The following is a 13,864-nucleotide window of genomic DNA, read 5'->3' as shown; positions in this document are numbered from 1 at the left end:
ATCTATCACTCCCTGATATGCACTTTGGGAAAAGCTACTATAAAGGATAGGTGACACGTGTGTTCTTCTCTGGAACTGAACACTGGGCCTCTTCCTGTGACTCCCCTGGCCTCTTCAGAGAGGTTTTGCTGGCAGACCATGGGCTCCATGAGGCCAGGGGTGTCAGCCGTGTTGCTCACCGCTTTATGTATTCTCAGCACACCTAGTGACTGGTTAATAACTACTGGTGAACAAATAAACACATAGCAATTCAAATAGAATCAAACTCTACTCCCACCTTCTCTATTCATTTGTTGAGAATGGACCATGCCCAGGGCAATGTACTTGGTAAGGCTTTACCATGTGGACAAGGGATATCCAGTCCCTAAGATCTGCCTCCTGGCCCCTGTCAGTCTCTGTGGGCACCCAGGCTAGGCCTTTACATGCAAAACACCAGAACCCTTTGACTACAAACAGGACCCCTTGTTGCTATTTAAGAACAGATGCCACTAGAATGTGAGTACAAGGATATATAAATACAGCATTGTTTTTAATAGAGAAAATGTAGAAATCCCTTAATGCCTGTCAAGGGGACAATACTTACCTAAGCTCTGGTACATCCATAGAATGGAATAATACACGTGGCTGGTATAAACAATGACCATTTTTCCACATCAGTGCATGTGATATCATGCAAATGAGTTTTTTTGCTTTAAATTTCTGAATTATTTTAAATTTTTCCACATTAAGCATGTATTATAGATAGCAAAAACACTAAAAATTATTCATATTCTGGAGGAAAATGCATTGTGGAAAGTGGCCAGCAGAACAGGAGAAATCCCGAGATAGTAGAGCTCAGAAGCAGGTAAAGCTCCTTTGAGAAAGAGAAGCACCATTAGTTTTATGGAAAGGGTCACACATGAATTTGACCTTGAAGGATCGGTATGGTAGGTGTAATAATTCATTCTAGTTCATTCTGAAATATCTGTTTGCAGGAGAAGTACCATCAACAAAGTTACTGACTTCTTTCTCCCAGCTAGCTTGCAGGCCATCCCCAGAAGTCAAATTTGTTGACAAATTTGCCTTATATTGTCTGTGTCATCACTATTGCATCATTAATGCAGATACATAAGAGTTGAGTGAGTATATAAGAGAGGCGTTACAGTTCTATGTGCAACATACTAAGGTTCTTAATAATCTTCATATTTTTAGGCCCTGGGCCTTCATCCTAGAGAAATCAAAAATACAAGCCAAGATGTATTCATCATAGCATTATTTATAATAAAAAAGCAGAACAGCTCAAATAACAAAAATACTTGAGTAAATTAGAAGGAACATATCATAGCCTTTAAAAAAATTTATAATGACTTGTTGGTAGATTTTTGATAAATGAAAAAAAATCAGAATGCAAACTTGTGTTCAGTAGAGGCAAAGCGGTCTGTTTGGAGTCCCCAGATGTTAGCACTTCCTGTGAGAGGGTGAAGAAACCCTACCTCAGTTAACTCTAACACTTCAGTTTCCTTGGTCTATGGTAAGGAGTTTGGGACGAAGGAGATTTTTAGTCTTCATCTTTTGGGTTGTTCCTATTAAGATTGTATTCTGTAAAATTTTTCCTACAATAAAGATGAGATACTGAGGACACCACATCCAAGTGCCTGGCAAAGGAACAGATAAACAACAAGTAAAAAGTGTACTCTGTGACCCCAGAGGCACCAGGGAGTAGGTATTGAGAAGGGTCCCAGCCCCAAACCAAAAACGCATATTCCAGGGAAAGTGCCAGATCCATTCCTGATTTAATAGTTCTGATAAGTGGCAGACCCTAGGGTTTATGTTCTCCCCACCAAAAGTGGTAAAGGGACCATTGTCATCCAAATGCCTCATTCACATCAGGAAATTCTAGGCTCAGTCACATTGATAGAAGCATTTCCTTATAGGAAAACCACATCAATACTCAGGGAGCAATTTCTCTGAATATTTGCCTGTGATAACCCAGGATTATGGTCTAAGGTAGGCTTTTTTTTTTTCATTTATAATAAATATATTTATCAAATAACACAGGAGTCTTAGTATTGCAATAAGCAACAACCATAATTGGACCCTGTCTTGCAGGGTTTGAAATTTTGTACTTTGGAGACATGTATTTGTAAGTGTGCAGGTGTTTACATTTCTGATATCTGTCTCAGTGGTGATGAATATTGTCTAGCCTTAGGTCCTGTGACCCTGGAAAGGTAAATAAAGGAGTGTGTCAACCTTTTATTCAGCATTCTACCTCCAGGCTTCTGGTCACCTGCTGGCTATTGCTAACCTGCTCTGACCTGAATAAAGGATCAAAGCAGCGAAAGTGATAAAGGATGTGAAATACCTCCCTGGATGGCGGATGAAGGGGAGGGCATGCAGAGGTCAGCAAGGGCAAGGCCTTTTGCTTCTTCTGGAAGGACTTGCCAAGACATCCTGGTTGTTCCCTGCTGCTTGCCCCCTTCTCATGCCCTTCCTTCCTATCCAGTCTACCCAATGCAGGGGTAACACTGCCCTCTCTCCACCTGTAGCTCAGTTGACCAGTGACCTTCACTTAGCAACATCTACCAGTCTGTATCTTTCCCATCTTTTCTCTGAAACAGCCTCATCTTGAGAGTCTTGGACGATAAGTATTTGACTTTATCTAGATAGGGTTTGGTGATCTCAAAACTGGTAATCTCCCAACTCTGGTTTAGATTTATTTTAAGATACTTTGGCCCAAGCTTGACTAGGTCAGGTTGTCAATGATGTCAGATATGAAGATTCTTTCAGAATTTGTTCAGAATACCTCATCAATTTTTAAACTGAAAATTTGGGACAAGGGGGAAACTGACTATCCAAGAAATATTTTGGCTTTTTAATTTGCTTTGGGAACAGTACATTAAATGTATCATTTTCTAAATCTGGATTATTCATGGCTTGTTTTAAATCCCAAGCCAGCTCCCAACAAGCCAGGCTGTACACAGGAGGATCCTGGATTGACTCCCTGATCCTGTCTAGTCCTGGTATGTGCAGGAAATGCAAACTTATTAGCAGTTTATATTAAACATAATTTTAAAAGCAATCCAATTGTGAGAATTAGTATTTTCTCACACTGAATATTTTTACTTAGCGGGTGCACAGGTGATTCAGTGGTAGAGTGCTCGCCTTACATGCGGGAGACCCGGCTTCAGTTCCCGGACCATGTACCTCCCCACCCCTAAAATATATATTTGTACTTAGATCTAGTGCATTAGCCTGCTCGAGCTGTGTCTGGGTCAGGCCATAAACGAGATTTAAGCACTTAATTCTTAACCTGCTCAGTTGACTGTAGTAACCAGGAGAGACTGGTCATCTTTCATACACTTTGTTAAAAATTTCTTTTGTGCCTGTCCAGAATGGGCCATTCCTTATCCGAACTCTCCCAAATCCTTGAGTCTTTTGAGCTCCTATGGAGCCAGGGAAGCCTGAAAGCAGGTGAGTAGGCCACGTGGTGGCTTCCCTCCAAGGCTCCTGACTGCCCCAATAGGGGTTGCACTAACCCAAATCCTGCAGCCTTTCATCCTGCAACCATTAGAAGATCCAGGTGCGCCAGCATCAAAGCGGTGCTCCCATCAAGACAGATCTGAATGCTCATTCCCCTCGGGTGCTGTTTGATGCCCTTGATTGTGAAATGAAAGCCAAATATGGGAATGCGAGGTCCTGTTTATTAACTACCTCGTTTTCAGTGCTGTTCCTTGGGGCCTTTCTGCATCCAGGGAAAGAATTTGTGAAGAAGACTTGGATACTACCCAAACAGAAGAGACAGGCACCTACTGTTAATTCTGGGGCCCATGAACTTCTGGCCTTAGACAAAGGGATCTGTGACCCTGAAGAGCTCCATGAAGGAAAGTGAGACACCCTGGGCTGCACATTTCCCAGCTGTGCCATCCATGTCCTCTCTTGCTGGAGGGGGAGGAAGGGTCACTGCAGTTCCTTCTCAAAATCGCTCTCAGTTGAGAGGCCAAGACTGGGGGAATTGGAAGAAGGACACTAGTCATAATGACATAAATGCCCTCATCCCTTTACAGGGGGCAGGAAACTGAGGCTGAAGTGGAAAAGGATTCTGTGACTTGCCCATTGTTGACAGTTTACCATTGACAGAGCCAAGAATGGCAGCACCTGGGTAGGCAATCAGCAGGAGAGACTTTATACATTGAACCCCAATGAAAGTAGAAGGAAACAACCTGCAGGACAAAGACAATTTGTGCAGAACAGTGCCCAGGGTGCCAGAGGTGGTCAGGCTAGTAAGGACCCTGTAGGTTCCCTAAGGATTTCATGGGAGCTGCTGATTTTGTGGGGGGAGGGTGGGGTGTCCTGCTTGTCTGGTACCCTGTACAGGGAATTGTCTTGTGAAAGTTGTGAGTTGAGACTGCCCTCTGGTGGATTAGTGCAGCAGCTGCATTCTCGCCACTCAGTGATTTAAGTCCAGTGCTCCTTTTGCGGCATCAGTGCAATTGTTATTTCAATGGAAGGAATTCACGTTTTATTCTTTACCAAGCATTCTGGCCCATAGTGACTTTCCTGGCTTCTGGGCACTAGCTATCATTTGCCCATCTTAAATGAGGTGGGGTTTGGGGGGGGGGGGGGGTCTGTTTATTTTCCCCTCTTCATATTAGAGGTATCTCACTTTCCTAACAAGATTCAGGCTCCTAAAGGTAGCGATTCTGTCTTATGTCTTGTTCTTGTATAGCCTCAACTATTAGAAAGCTCATTGGGATGAAAAGAAATCCTTTTCCTCCAAAAGAAAAGAGTCCCGTCACTTCTCATATATTCCTAAAACATTCTAATCTCTTCTCTCTGATCAATAGTTCCCCGAGTTGTTGAATCATCAGAATCCCTCGGCAAACTTTTAACACAGTTGCCTGGGCCTTACTCCAGACCTGCTGAATCAATCTCCGTGGTCGGAGCCAGGAAATGTGCTTTTAAAACTTCCAAGTGGTTTTTGATGTGCAGCCAAATTTGGCAGCCAACAGCTCTAAATCTCCATTTAAGTTATTTTTCAAAGCTTTCACCCTGACGCAGCATCTCTCCAAAGGTCTTCAGCTTGTGTCATTTATTAAAATTGATCATTTTGAGATTCATTTAGAAATTGTCACTGTGTTGTCCTAGCCTGCCGTGCTAGGGAAGGGAGAAGGAGCCAGAGGTATTGGCTTTGGTTGCCAATTGCTCTGTGTTCCTAGCATAAAACACTGGAATTAGCACCTCTCTGCTAACCGACTTGGTTGTTTGTTTTTAGTTTGTTTTTGATATTCAGACGGATGGGGAAGCAAATGTTTCTTGAGTACCTGATTACTTATTTTCACCTATCTAGGTAATTCGATGCTCAGGATAACCATATCAAAGCATTGTCCCCTTTTGTACAACTGGGAGAGTTGAGGCTTAGTTTACTTTACTTGCCCAAAGTCACATAAATAAGTAACTGCCAGACTCTGGCACAGGTCTGAGTTCAAAGCCGGCCTTGGAAAGGTAAGAGGACCAGTATGCCAACCTGCTCTTTTTCACTCTGCCAGGCCAAGCGAGCTGTACAGCGGGGAGCCACCGCAGTCATCTTCGATGTATCTGAAAACCCAGATGCTATTGACCAGGTAAACCCCTCAGGTCATGCCAGGGCTGCAGTCTTCCTGGGAGAGGCACATCCTTGAGCTAGCTTGGCTTGTCACAGCTGTATCGCCCTCATCCTGCAGCCTTTTCATTTGTCTGCTGAAGTTAACTTTCCGCATTTGAGCCAAGAAGGGTGTCCTGAGAGGAGTTTAGAGACAGAGAGTTGTTTTGTTTGTTTGTTTTTTGGGGGGTGCATTTTCCAAGACCTTTTCTGACTTCACCCTGCCCAGTCCATCCCAAAACTCAGTCTGTTAAATGGCCTTGCCTACTGGGATCACCAAGACTATAATGTTTTTTTGAAGAGTTTGAGGATTTCCAACTGGATATTTTAGTATTCTTTTCCCTAGCTTTCTTTTCTCCCCCTCCTTAAAGTAAGTGCCACTTTTAACCAGAGTCCTGTCTCCTTCCTTAGCTAAACCAGGGCTCAGAAGACCCGCTCAAGAGGCCAGTGGTGTACGTGAAAGGCGCAGATGCCATCAAGTTGATGAACATCGTCAACAAGCAGAAAGTGGCTCGAGCACGGATTCAGCACCGCCCTCCTCGAGTGAGCCCCAGGGCTAGCCTGCTGCTACCAGCACCTTTATTTCCTTAAAGCTTTGTTTTATTGTTCCTGTCTTCTTTCTGTCTGAAAAATTAACATATCCCCAAGTTTCTGCAATTTTAGATCTCCATGTAGGCCAGGGAGAAATTTCACCTGGGTCCCTTTTTAGGGGATTTGAAAAATACTACCAGAGATAATACTATTGAGTAGAGCCTATGTTAGAGGCTTTTGGGTTTGAAGGGGGTCACTCCTGTAAGGACACATCTCCCACCTCTCATTGCCCGCACCATAGGAATCTGTAGAGAACAGAATCCACTCGCTTCTACCCAGGCTTCCCTCTTAACTCTCATGCTTCTTTACTTTCTATCCCATCTCCCTCTGAAAGGCAAACTGGAGAAGGACTGAAAGGATAGAATGCACAAGCGCTCGGCTTCCCCATGCCTCCCTCTTTCCATTTGACCTAGACTAGAGAAAAAGTTCTGTACTTCCTTCTTCCTCTAGGGTAAATTGCCTTATTGAAATCCCCTAACTTCCACTAGGGTCTAAAAAGTTAACTCTCAATTGGGATTGAGTTTCATGACCTCCAGTGCTAATGAATTTAGTTTAGGCTTCTTTTAAGTATGGGAAAGGGACACAGCTAACCACTAACACTTCACTGGCATTTGTTGCTCAAACTTCAGACTGAAGGATCCTAGGAACCTGTGGCAGGTACCCCATGTATGTTTCATTTCCTCCCCATAAACAATAGCATATCCATATAGAATGGTCCTCTTGCCTGCACAAAATATCTGGATTCATTGCAGCATTCAATTAGCCAAGCTTTCTCTTTTTTGATTAATAACATGTCCTGGATGAGGTGACTTCAGTGTTTTAGGAGGCTGTGTGCCCATGAGGAAAAGGTAAGGCCTAAAACTAGGAAGTTTGCAGAAGAACTTGGTAGTGGCTTTTTTTTTTTTAAGGGAAAAGTGACTTTGATAAATGTGACTCAGTGTAGTGGAAGCTGATATTTGTGGAAGCAGCATACAATTTTCTGAGTTGTTATAAACCATGAATTATATGACTAGTAATCACTGTTCCCTCAAAACATGACACTCATTCCTTTGTCCTATAAAATGCAGTATTTGTGTTTATTTGGAAGGGCCTTTCTTATCGGTTACAGCAGATTTTGCACTATTCCACAGGGAGCTGACATTATGAACAGAACTCCCTTAGCTGTTGAGAGGCCTGGCTGAAATGCTGCAGCCACACCCGGGATACTACCTGGCCTAGAAACCCACCCCATGTGCCTGTGGGCTGAATCTCAGGTGTTTCCAACAAACTGAGGGGAAGCACAGCCTGATTGCCCCTCCCTTATCTTAACCACTGCCGAGGCAACTTATGTAGCCAGTTCTCTGATTACTCATGTAATCAGAGAAGCTGTGGTTAATGGTGTTTCTGTTCTGTTCTAGCAACCCACTGAATACTTTGACATGGGGATTTTCCTGGCTTTCTTTGTCGTGGTCTCCTTGGTTTGCCTCATCCTTCTTGTCAAAATCAAGCTGAAGCAGCGACGCAGTCAGGTAAAATATCAGCGTAGTCTGTGAACACTGGTTCCCAGTGCCCTGTTGCTGGTGAAATCCAAGAGCTCTCGTCTGCTGGCTGACTGATGGCCCCGGAGCTGAGCCTTACAGCTGTGGACTCTGAGCTCCAGAGCCAGTTCACAGAGGCCTAGAAATAGCAAAGATGGAAAAAAACAAGGGCAAAGTTAATGGCACTGTTGCTATCTGTGCCCGTCTCTTTCTTTCCTAGAAAGGCCAAGTATGAGAGGTGTTTCCAGTTTTTTCAAAGAAATGTTGAAATGTTAGTGTGGAGCATTAGAGCTCCTCACATCAGCTCTGGGGACTAGTAGCCTCAGAATCACCTGGGAGCTTGATAAGAAATGCAGTCTCTCCAGCCCTACTCCCGACCCACTAAATCCAAATCTGCAACTACCAAGCTCTCTCCGGGTGACTCTTGATGAACAGCATAATCTGTGACCCCCACCCCTCCCCATAGGATTCCAGCTGGCACATCACTATGTGCTTATAGATCAGGAAAGGTTTGGGGAGGGGGGAGGTGAGGTGAGGGGAGAAGTAGAAATCTGGAATCCCGAACGTCTTAGCATTGTGACATCTTGGGAGACAAAAAATGGACCTTGGTAAGTGATCTCTTGAAAGGAGAATTTCTGAGTCTTCACAGAGGTGTTATGGCCACCCCTGCAATAAACCAGTGTTTATTGATTACTTCCTGTTGCCAGGGGCTGAAGAGTATAACTTATTACAACTTTATCCTCCCAACTTCTTTCAGTGTAAATAGGAGGGACCCTCAGCACTGAGCGGAGCCTAACGCAGGGTCTCACTGGTAAGCGGCAGGACCGGGTAACTAAAGAAGACCTCCTCTAGTATGACCACTCAAGGAGAAGCCTGGGTTGATGTCCTGGGCACTGTAGAGTCTGGAAATTCTATACTTGTAGCAGTCAGCGTTTTTATTGATTTAAAATCCAATCCGAAAAAGACTAACGTTGGCCTGTCCCGATGCACTGGGTGCACGTCCCGGGGGTGACCGCCATTTTTAATATGAACCAGGCTCTTATGCAGCCCCCCTTCTACCTTGCAGAATTCCATGAACAGGCTGGCTGTGCAGGCTCTGGAGAAGATGGAAACCAGAAAGTTCAACTCCAAGAGCAAGGGGCGCCAGGAGGGGAGCTGCGGGGCCCTGGACACACTCAGCAGCAGCTCCACGTCTGACTGCGCCATCTGCCTGGAGAAGTACATCGACGGCGAGGTAATGGCAGAGGCAGGGCCTGTCTTAAGTGAGGCCAAGGTGGACAGGTCAGCAGAGGAGCTCAGGACCTAGAGGGATGGCTTTTGTGGGAGTTGAAGGGCTTAAATCTCTAAAGAATGACCTGAGAAGCTGTAACTGCTACCGTCCCTGGCATGGGAGTGCCAAAATGCAGAGAAAGAGACTCTCCTGGGGACCTAGCCAAACACTGGTGATTTCAGAAATTGACCAGCAGTAGGCAGTAGGCTGGAGAAAATGGCTGGTTTCAAGAACATTCACATATCAGTTTGTTTTAGCATCACTCTTTTGAAAACTCTTGAGATTTGACTTGATACAAACCTCTTCTAGCAAGTATGTGTAGAACACTGGTATTTTCACTTACAAAGATACACAGGAGGTTTGAAGCCCCCTTTTTTCCTTCTAGCTTTTTATTTTGAAGATTTCCAAACCTGACAAGTGACAAGAACAATAGAGCATTCACCTAGAATCGCTGGTTGTTAAAGTTTTGCCCTGTTTGCTCCATCTCTTTAGATAGTTAGATGCGTACACATAACTGCATTGGGGATGGGGTGGGGGTAGGACAATTAGTTGCAGATGTCCCTTTGATGTACATGTCCCACTGCTGTGTGGGCTATTGGATGAAAACTGAGTTTTCCAGTGGTCATATGGAACAATAGAGTCTTATGTGGACTCTGGGTGCAGACTGCCTGGATTCTAATCCTGGCCCAGTAGGGTTCTCGATTTGTGATCTTGGGCAATTGACCTCATTCTCTGTGCTTGTGAAATGGGCCTGAAGCTGACCTCCAGGTGCCCACAGAGATCACTGAGAAAATACAGGTAGACTTGTGGGCTCTCTGGCAAGCACAACGTTAGTTGTTAGTTTCACCATTACTCCACTGCACTGGCCCTAAGAACAAAGCAAAAGGAGCAAACGTGGAGGGTGCTGGGGCTCAGGACCTATGGAGATGGCTCTGCCTCAGAAAACCCCATCCCCTCCTTTCCAGGTAACTGCTCCTGTTGTAAACCATGAGCCTCTGGGTGAGCACTCAGGGTCCAATGTGGGATAAGGGAACAGGATGGGAGGGCCCTACCCCTTTATGTCCTTTTGCCTCTATTAGGTATGAGTCCCGGGAATCTTCCTTCTCCTCATCGTCATTTGGGGCACCTGGAGGCAGCTGCCATCCCTAAGAGGGCAGTGAGCTATCTCTACCCCATCTTCACTAGCACGAGGCTTTGGCCTGCTTCCATCTGTACCAAGGAAGTAACAAAGATGTGACTTCCCTCCTCTGACTGAAAGAAAAGGGCTGCCTGCATGGCTCCCTCCTTGAAAATGGAGGGCTGTGCTCGGGGCTGGCTGAGGGCAGTTTTCTTCTTCTAGAACCCTGCCTCTGCAGGTCTTGCTTACAGAACCTGAGCTGAAGCTAGAGGTAGAGAGCAGAAAATGCACTGGCGACTGGAACCAGGGTCCCCGGGCCTTGGTGCTGGACAGGGCTCCTCCAGCCCCTTGCCTTGCCTCAGGCCATCTCTTCTGTCGCTTCTCAGGAGCTGCGGGTTATCCCCTGTACTCACCGATTTCACAAGAAGTGCGTGGACCCATGGCTGCTGCAGCACCACACCTGCCCCCACTGTCGGCATAACATTATAGGTAATTGTCACCTGCCCGTTCATGCCTGGGTGCTAAAGAGCCAGGTCTGAGCAAATTGAACCTACTGAGTTACCAGCAAGAGTACTGCAGGCTCACAAAGGAGGGAGCACAACCACTGCAGTACTGCCTGCTGGACGTGGGGGCGCAGAGACTGTGGTTTTGGAGGTTGGCCGCACAAGCTGTAGGAGAGCCTGCCTGGCTCTAAGAATTGCCTTGGATTCAAGTTTGGCTTTCTCATTACTTGGTCCCCTACTTGGGGCAAAGCATTTAGCCTGTCTGAGCCTTATGCCCATAATGTCTTTAGTGGGAATGATAGCAGTGATGCTTATCTATCCACAGGACCATGGGGTTGCCCCTAGGATCTCAAGAGACCATAAGTGGGAAGTAGAGGCTTGTTTTGTGGCTTCTATATTGCTGTTGAGGGTCGGGAGGGGAGTGGGATGGGCACGATTCACTCAAAGTAGCTACGTTCCTGAGAAGGAAACACATTTCCTTTTGGTATTCCTGGTGCTCTGTGCAGACACCAATGGTGTGGGACAGTGAGAGATGGGAAGTGGCCCTTACAGGAGTGACCCCTTTCAAGCACACACAGTTGGCCTCTGCCAGCGCAGCTGAGTTTGGTGACAGCTTAGAACGGAGCAAGGTTATAAGACCTGGCACCTTCGTGTGTGACCATGTCAGTTGCTTCAGTCTTGTTGTAAACTCTGACATCCATGTATACAGCCTGCTTATTTTGTTTCCTCTCCCCCCACTTTGCCAGAGCAAAAGGGAAACCCAGGCACTGTGTGTGTGGAGACAGGCAATCTCACACGTGGCGGGCGGCAGCAGAGGGTCATCTTGCCAGTCCATTACCCCGGCCGCGTGCACAGGACCAATGCAATCCCAGCCTACCCCACAAGGACAAGCATGGACTCCCACGGGAACCCCGTCACGCTGCTGACTGTGGATCGACACGGGGATCAGAGCCTCTATCCCCCGCAGACCCCTGCCTACATCCGCGGCTTCCCGCCTCTCCACCTGGACCATACGCTGGCCCCTCACCGCTGCAGCCTGGAGCACCGGGCCTACTCGCCAGCCCACCCCTTCCGCAGGCCCAAGTTCAGTGGCCGCAGCTTCTCCAAGGCAGCTTGTTTCTCCCAGTATGAGACCATGTACCAACACTACTATTTCCAGGGCCTCAGCTACCCAGAGCAGGAGGGCCCACCACCACCCAGCCTTACCCCTAGGGGTCCAACCCGGACCTTTCCACCAAGTGGCAGTGGCAGCTTGCTCTTCCCCACCACCATGCACGTGACCCCTCCTTCCCACCTGGAGAGTGGCAGCATGTCGAGCTTCAGCTGCTACCATGGCCATCGCTCAGTGTGCAGTGGCTACCTGGCCGACTGCCCAGGCAGCGACAGCAGCAGCAGCAGCAGCAGCTCTGGCCAGTGTCCCTGCTCCTCCAGTGACTCCGTGGTAGACTGCACTGAGGTCAGCAACCAGGGCGTGTATGGGAGCTGCTCCACCTTCCGCAGCTCACTTAGCAGTGACTATGACCCCTTCATCTACCGCAGCCGGAGCCCCTGCCGTGCTAGCGAGGCAGGGGGCTCAGGCCAGGTACCTGTTGTTCACCTCGAGGGCTCCTTGCTACCTGAGGAGCTCCCTGCCACTCCCAGTCATGCTGCTGGGCATGGAGAGCCTTGGCCTGGCCCTGCCTCTGCCTCAGGGGACCGGCTGTCCACCTGCAGCCTGGAGATGAACTACAGCAGCAACTCCTCCCTGGAGCACAGGGGGCCCAATAGCTCTACCTCAGAAGTGGGGCTCGAGGTTCCTCTTGGGGCCACCACCACGGACCTCAGGAGGACCTGGAAGGAGAGCCGGGAGGGGCCGGCATGTGCCTGCTGCTGTGAGCCCCAGACCTCTGCACTGGAGCCCAGCATGGGAGTGGCTAGAGGCAGCACCTTGTTCCTGGGCACCCCTCTCTGTGAGGCCTGTGGCCCCCCAGGTGGAGAACCCCAGCTGGGAAGCCCCCAGGGCCTGTACAGTCTTCACCCAGACCATTTGTCCAGGACAGAGGGGGCAAAATATGAGGGCCTGTCCTGCTGCTTCTATGAAGAGAAACAGGTGGCCCATGGCAGCAGCAGGGGCAGCGGCTGCTATGCCGAGGACTACTCTGTGCGTGTGCAGTACACGCTGGCTGAGGAGCTTCCACCAAGCTGCTACCCTGGGGCCCGAGACCTGAGCCAGCGCATCCCCATCATTCCGGAGGATGTGGACTGTGACTTAGGCCTGCCCTCAGACTGCCAGGGAACCCATGGCTGTGGCCCCTGGGGTAGAACGCCAGGCCTGGATGTCCGGCAGCCTCACAGGGGCCTGGCAGGGGCCCAGGAAGAAGACCAGACTCTGGGCTACCAGGCCAGGGTGCTGTTGCAGCCCAGGGACCCTCCAGAGGAGGGCGGAACTCCCAGGTCCTGCTTTCCCATCGCCCCCCAGGACACTCAGGAGTCCAACACCACGCCCACTGAGGCGGCAGGTGAGAACAGGACATGACATTGGGCCAGTGCAGGCATCTCCATCGGGGTCCTCTCCTCTCCTCTGTGGGCATTTTCTGACTTTATGTGTGTCCTTGGCTTTCAACACCATCTGTACCTGACAACTTCCAAGTGTAATTCTCCAGCCCAGCCCCTCCCCTGAATTCCAGACCATTCATTCCTCTGCTTCCAGGATCTGTCTCCTTAGAGACCTCACAAGCATTCCAGCCTGTCAGGCCCACTACAGCAGCCTCAGAGTCCCCCCACCTCCCTCTTCCCCAGGGCACCCACCAGATTCTCAGGCTAAAACCAGGCACCACTGCCCCTCATACTCCACACATCCTCCCAGGCAGGACTTCTCCTTGGGGAGAAGTTGTTTTTTTTTTTTTAGCTTGGGGTGTTTTGTTTGTTTGTTTCTCCAATCCATTGTGGACTGAATACTTTTTATAAAATATATCAAAAATGAATTATCAGAAAAACAAAACTTAGCAAAAAGCATGCAAAATACAAGCCCAATATTATTAGATTCAAGACACTTGCAAACTGCTGTAAAGTTTCCATGGGCTTGTTTTGGCTCCAGCAGTAATAAACTGTGCATTATAAGTCTAGCACCTTGGAGTGGTACTACTGTAAATTCCACCTCCAAAATATTTCCCAGATTTCTCTCCTTCTGTACCCCCACTGCCACCCCCTTGGCCAGACCCATTTCCACTGTCTGAGATCAACACAGTAGCCTTCTGACCAGTCTTCTGT

The 13,864-nt window shown here is 47.9% G+C and overlaps 1 protein-coding gene across 7 annotated transcripts in view; it reads left to right on the top strand.

The window, feature by feature from the left end:
- Positions 1-13,864, top strand: part of ZNRF3 (zinc and ring finger 3) — a 158,682-nt gene that overhangs the window by 140,947 nt on the left and 3,871 nt on the right. For all 7 annotated transcript variants that reach the window (XM_077160652.1, XM_077160651.1, XM_077160655.1 and 4 more), the window contains 6 exons: positions 5,526-5,600; positions 6,029-6,160; positions 7,606-7,716; positions 8,792-8,959; positions 10,499-10,601; positions 11,362-13,113. In XM_077160652.1, the coding sequence (XP_077016767.1) occupies positions 5,526-5,600; positions 6,029-6,160; positions 7,606-7,716; positions 8,792-8,959; positions 10,499-10,601; positions 11,362-13,113 (2,341 nt within the window). The remainder of the gene's footprint in view (positions 1-5,525; positions 5,601-6,028; positions 6,161-7,605; positions 7,717-8,791; positions 8,960-10,498; positions 10,602-11,361; positions 13,114-13,864) is intronic.

The sequence above is a fragment of the Tamandua tetradactyla genome, chromosome 5 (genome assembly GCF_023851605.1).
Source record: "Tamandua tetradactyla isolate mTamTet1 chromosome 5, mTamTet1.pri, whole genome shotgun sequence".
NCBI lineage: Eukaryota > Metazoa > Chordata > Mammalia > Pilosa > Myrmecophagidae > Tamandua > Tamandua tetradactyla.
This window is presented reverse-complemented; position numbering and strand designations above follow the sequence as displayed.